The sequence below is a fragment of the Eimeria acervulina genome, genomic scaffold (assembly GCF_000499425.1).
Source record: "Eimeria acervulina Houghton genomic scaffold, Eah_scaff1534, whole genome shotgun sequence".
In the NCBI taxonomy this organism is placed as follows: Eukaryota; Apicomplexa; class Conoidasida; order Eucoccidiorida; family Eimeriidae; genus Eimeria; species Eimeria acervulina.
Window position 1 is genome coordinate 1 of NW_013549122.1, and position 5,718 is coordinate 5,718.

Here is a 5,718-nt window from a genome sequence, read left to right on the forward strand (position 1 = left end):
GCTGCTTGCAAAGAGTAAAGTGTAAATATACAAAAAAGAAACAGTAGCTCTGCATTGTGAATGCTCTTCATTTTCTTGTTGTTTGCTTCAACTCAACTCATGCATTCATTCATTCAGCAGCAAACAAACTTCTCTATTATTTTGCGTCTAAATAAATATAACATCTACTGAATTTTTCTTTCTTTTTCAAGAGATTATCGACTCTCAATTTTTATTGTTGTTGCTGCCATAGCGAAGGAGACGCTTTAAGGCACCCCGAACAGAGCAACAAAGCCAGAGACATCATACAAACCACTCTGGCGCATGCATATATATATATATATATACTTATTTATCTATCTATCTATCTATCTATCTATATCTATATCTATATATATATATATATATCTATAGATGCGCGCTTGTTTGTATTATTTGTCATACTGAGTTGGGTGCACGCACACCGCGTGCTGCGGCTTCGTCTCTGCCTGCTGGGGTGTTCAATTGAAGTATTGATAGAGTTTGTCTTGTTAAATAATTTATTGTATTTTAAATATATCTCTAAGCGATAAAGCGACAGATTGTACCGCCTTCTGTGTGTCTTAAGTTGTTGCTGTCTCTGCAGGCTTTGCTGGCGCTTTATTTTGTATATATATTATATTGAATTATATATAATAAATAAGTGCTTTATTATTTGTTATATATATATATATATATATATATATATTGGGGGGTGTTCATACACTCGAGAGGATGAGCTCTTCTCTGCTGCGCCTGCTGTCTCCTGCATAAATATGTTGGGTTTTAAAAAGCGCGTGTTTTTTGCCTTTAAAGAATATCCGCTGAAGAATACCTGCACATACAGTGGAGGTGAAAGAGAAATAAATAAAGAAGCAAAGAAAAATAAGCATGTACTGCATGCATTGAGTTTGTTTAAGGCGCTGAGACATGAAGCCAAGAAACCACCACCAAACGGCATTTGGAAGCAGCTAGCTACAGCTAGCTACGGCTAGCTACAGCTAGGAACAGATAGAAACAGCTAGCTACAGCAAGCTACCGCTAGCTACAGCTAGCGACTCTATTGCCCGCAGCATAGAACTGTGAAGAATGAATTGTTTCACATTGAAGAAGCTAAGAAAAAAGGAAATAAAAATAATACACCAAACAGAATACAACAACCTCAACAATAGACACTTATCATGAAGAGATATGCTTTACCTACACCCCTCAGAGCTAGCTAAGTACAGAAGCAGATACTACTTCTAGCTAGCTGTCGCTGCATACACCTACTTGCAGCTATTCATTTGTGTAATATAATATGTATATATTCAACAAAACATATATATATATATATACCTATGTATATGTATATATATACATACATACATATATATATATATATATATATCTGGTTTAACACACACCTTTTTGTATGTATATTTGGATAATGTTGGTGTTGATCTGAGGTAAATCTAGAGAATAAACTTTTTCTTTTAAATTTGTCTTTGTCTGTTTACTAAAAAGTTTTTTCTTTCCGACAGTATAAAATTGCATGCAATCTTTGCAGTCTGAACACTGAGGAGTTGCTGCACTTATTCGGGTGTTTGTGGCTTATTTTCTGCGTTCTAAGTAAATATTTTAACATTAAAAAGTATTTAGAAGCGTATTTAACATATTTATTCAATAAAAAACAAAGAAAATCTTCAGGAAACATCCCTGTCAATGGTTTGTATGGATTACTGCAGGCTGGGGGGCTGGCGGCTGATGCTCATGGGGCTGAAGGTGAGTATACACCAGAGAAGGAAGCTGCGGTGTATGTACACCGTATGAGAGTTTATTAGAACGTTGAATAATACATTGATTTCTTTAATTGTATTTATATATTTATCTTGCAATGGCAGGCACCGACGCATCAGATAAAAGGGAGGATATGGGGGCCCCACCCGCTCCGGAAGCAACATCTGCTGCTGCAACAGAAGTAAACAAATAAAGAAAGCAGAATATAAAAACAGCAATTGTTATATTTTATTCTTTCTTTGGATTCAGTTTTCTTCTGTCTTTCTTCCGAGCCCTCATACATGCTGTGCTGCATCTACCCACCCATCCTTTATTTCCTTTGTTTGTTTATTTAATGTACGCAGCAACCTGCAGCTCAGGCCTTTGATTTCGGTGAAAGAAGAAAGAAGAAGAAAGAAAAAAAACCAGAAGATCAGGGTATACACCGCATGCAGCACCAGCAGCAGCAACAGCAGCAACAACAGCAGCAACAACAGTAGTGTAGCAGCAACGAGAACAGTAGCAGCAGCAGCAGGAGAGGCAGCAGGAACAGCAGCGACAGCAACACCATCACTATCATCAGCAATAGCGCAGGAAGAATAACAACAGCAACATCAGCAGCAAGCAGCAACATCAGCAGCAAGCAGCAACATCAGCAGCAGCAGCAGCAGCAGCACAGGGGTTTGTGTGTGAGTTTGTTTGCAGCTGATGCTGCTGCTGCTGAGGGTTTTATCGATGGGTCTGGGCAGCTGTTTATTCGCGGCCATGTCTACAGCTATGAAGAGGTGATAAACTCAATATACACCCCAACAGCTGTCTATACACTCCTTGTGCTGATATATATATATATATATATATATATGCAACTACTATGTTATTGTTTGTGTGTATATAGATGCGCCAAGGCTGTTTGTTTACATATATGATATACATTATATAATATATATACTATATAATATATGTATATATATGTCTCATATATATACATATTTATATATTTAAAAACAAATATATTTATTTATGTGTATACAGATGCTAAGCCGCATACAGGATTTAATTGTGAAGAACAATCCAGACCTCGCTGGTTCGAAGCGTTATACAATTAAACCTCCACAAGTTGTTCGTGTGGGGTCCAAGAAGGTGCGTATACACCTCAAGAACTTGTGTTTTATTTTCTCCTTTTCTTCTCTTCTCAATGCAGCTGCAGCAGCAGCAGCAGCAGCAGTAGCGGCGGCGGCAAGAATAACAGTAGCATTAGAAGCAGCAGTTGCAGCAGCAGCAGAAGCAGAAGCAGCAGCAATCATAGCAGTAGTAGCGGTATTCGTTGGTGTTTAGGGTTTCTCTGTTTTTAGGTTTATGCTGTTCTTTGGGGGCTTGTTGGGGTGTATGCGCACCTCTGTTTTTGCTGCTTTGCTTGTTTAGGTCGCTTGGATTAACTTTAAAGACATTTGCGGCATTATGCACAGACCAAGTGAACACGTGCTCCAGTTCGTACTAGCTGAGCTCGGTAGGGTTTAGGGTTTAGGGTTTAGGGTTTAGGGTTTAGGGTTTAGGGATAGTGTACATGCATTTTGTTCATGTGCGAATTCTCCCGCAGAAATGCACAGACTGGCATGAAGAGGGTTTGTGCTTAAGGGTTACTAGGGTTTGATATGGTTTAATATGGTTTACTAGGGTTTACTGGGGTTTAGGGTTTAGGGTTTAGGGTTTAGGGTTTGTTGTTTTGTAGGGACGGAGGGTTCCATAGCAGGAGACGGCCAGTTGGTGTTGAAGGGGAAGTACGGACCCAAACATATCGAAGCTCTCCTACGCAAATACATCAGTCAGTTCAAGGGTTTAGGGTTTAGGGTTTAGGGTTTAGGGTTTGTTTTTGCCTTTGCATGTCTGCATAAAATGCATGTGAAAAACCCTAGAACAGAAAAAGCAGCGAACATTTCCGCCATCTCCCCGTCTTAGAATAGAGAATTTAGGGTTTAGGGTTTAGAATTTAGGCTTTAGGGTTTAGAATACAGTATGTATTGGGTTTATTAGGGTGGAATAGGGTTTATTAGTGTTTACTAGGGTTTAATTAGGGTTGATTACTGTTGATTACTGTTGATTACTGTTCATTAGTATGTATTGTGGTTTACTAGGGTTTAATTAGGGTTTAGGGTTTACGACTGATTAGGGTTTACGACTGATTAGGGTTTACGCCTGATTAGGGTTTAGGGTTTAGGGTTTAGGGTTTAGGGTTTAGGGTTTGCGGATGCGTTTCAGCTGAGTACGTCACCTGCCAGATGTGCAAGTCCCCCAACACATCTATGACGAGAGATTCTCGCACGCGTCTGTGGCATCAGAGTTGCAGTGCATGCGGCGCTAACCGCTCTGTTACGACAATTAAAAGCGGGTTTCATGCTGTGGGGAAGGGAGAAAGAAGAAAGGCTAAGCTCGGATAATATAATTTATATTTATATATATATATTTATTTGTATATATATATTTGCTTTTGCATGCGTTTGCATGCATGCATTTGCATGCATTTTTATTATGTATGCTTATGTATGCATGGGTATGGATGCATGCATTTGTAGGGGTATGCATGCATTTGCATGCATGCATATGTGAGTGTGTGCATGCATGCATGCGTGCGTGCGTAGGTGTGTGTGTGTGGTTGTGTGCGTACATATGCATGCATGCATGCATGCGTTGGTGTATGCATGTGCATGCATACATGTGTTTGCTTGCATGCATGTTGCATGCAAACATGCGTGCGCTGCTGCTGCGGCCCACCGCTCCAGGCAGTGGCTGCTTGCATGCATGCATATGCATGCAAGCAGCAGCTGCAGCAGCAGCAGCGTGCATGCAGCAGCAACAGCAGCAGTGTACAGCAACAGCAGTTGGTAGCAGCAGCAGCAGTAGGCAGCAGCAGCAGGCAGAAGCAGCATGCAGCAGAAGCAGCCCCAGCGGGTTGCTGCTGCATTCTCGTTTTGTCTATGTGTACGTACACCGGAGTTTCTTTAAGGCGTTTCTTTAAGGATTGCGGTTTGTTGAGGTGTATGTACACCGGAATATATTGTGTATATAGCGACAAAAACAAGAGAAAGGGGGAAATACAAAAATAAATATATTAACCTCTAGCTGCAGACTGCATGCAGCAGCAGCCACCAACGCAGAGATTGTTTGCTGCTCGCCTTACATTATTTACTTATATTTACTCATTTATTTTAATTACTTAGGCGAGCGCATAGTGCAGTTGCATCTGATAATGAACGGAAGCAGCGAAACCAACGCTGTACGGACACTGCAGCAGCAGCAGCAGCTGCTGCTGCTGCTGCTGCTGCAGTGTGCCGTACATTTACATTAATTTTCTGCTATATATGCGACTATACGAAGCAAAGTGCATGTTAAGGATGGTCGCCTACAAATACGAACAGTGAGTGCTGCTGCTGCTGCTGCCTGGCCTGCAGTTGCTGTTACTGCTGCTGTTGCAGCTGTAGGTGCCACTTAACTACTGCTTCTGCTGCTGCTGCTGCTGCTGCTGCTGCTGCTAAAATGTGGAGAGACAAATTCATAGTTCAGCCGTCTCCTTCGTTATTTATTTGCAGACAAACAAACAAAGAAAATAAAATGTTTGAAGGAAAACACAAACTAAAAATTAAAAAGAAAAATCCAAGAGCATCAGAAAAGCTGACAACCACTGCAGTCAACACCTGCTGCTGCTGCTGCAACAGCACATGTTGCTGCTGCTGCTGCTGCTGCGGCGGCAACTACACCAGCAGCCGCTGCAACAGCAGCTGCAGCAACAGCTATTGTCAAGCAGCAGGTGAAGATGTCTTCGCAGTAAAAAATACAACATCGGCAAACGAGAGAGAAAGTGAAGAATAAATAAACATGCATACGATTACTTTCTATTTGTTTGTATGTTTAAATGCATGCACAAATGCATAGTATATATATATATATATATATATATATATATATATA

General features: G+C 40.6%; 1 protein-coding gene across 1 annotated transcript; it reads left to right on the forward strand.

Moving 5' to 3' along the window:
* Window positions 1-1,701: 1,701 nt before the first annotated feature.
* On the forward strand, window positions 1,702-4,190 carry EAH_00060750 (translation initiation factor 2 beta, putative; the record flags this gene model as incomplete). Its single annotated transcript, XM_013393425.1, has 8 exons — window positions 1,702-1,765; window positions 1,881-1,957; window positions 2,121-2,193; window positions 2,461-2,540; window positions 2,788-2,895; window positions 3,178-3,262; window positions 3,485-3,577; window positions 4,012-4,190. 8 exons carry the CDS (start codon window positions 1,702-1,704, stop codon window positions 4,188-4,190), a joined length of 759 nt encoding a protein of 252 aa, XP_013248879.1.
* Between the last annotated feature and the right edge of the window lie 1,528 nt (window positions 4,191-5,718).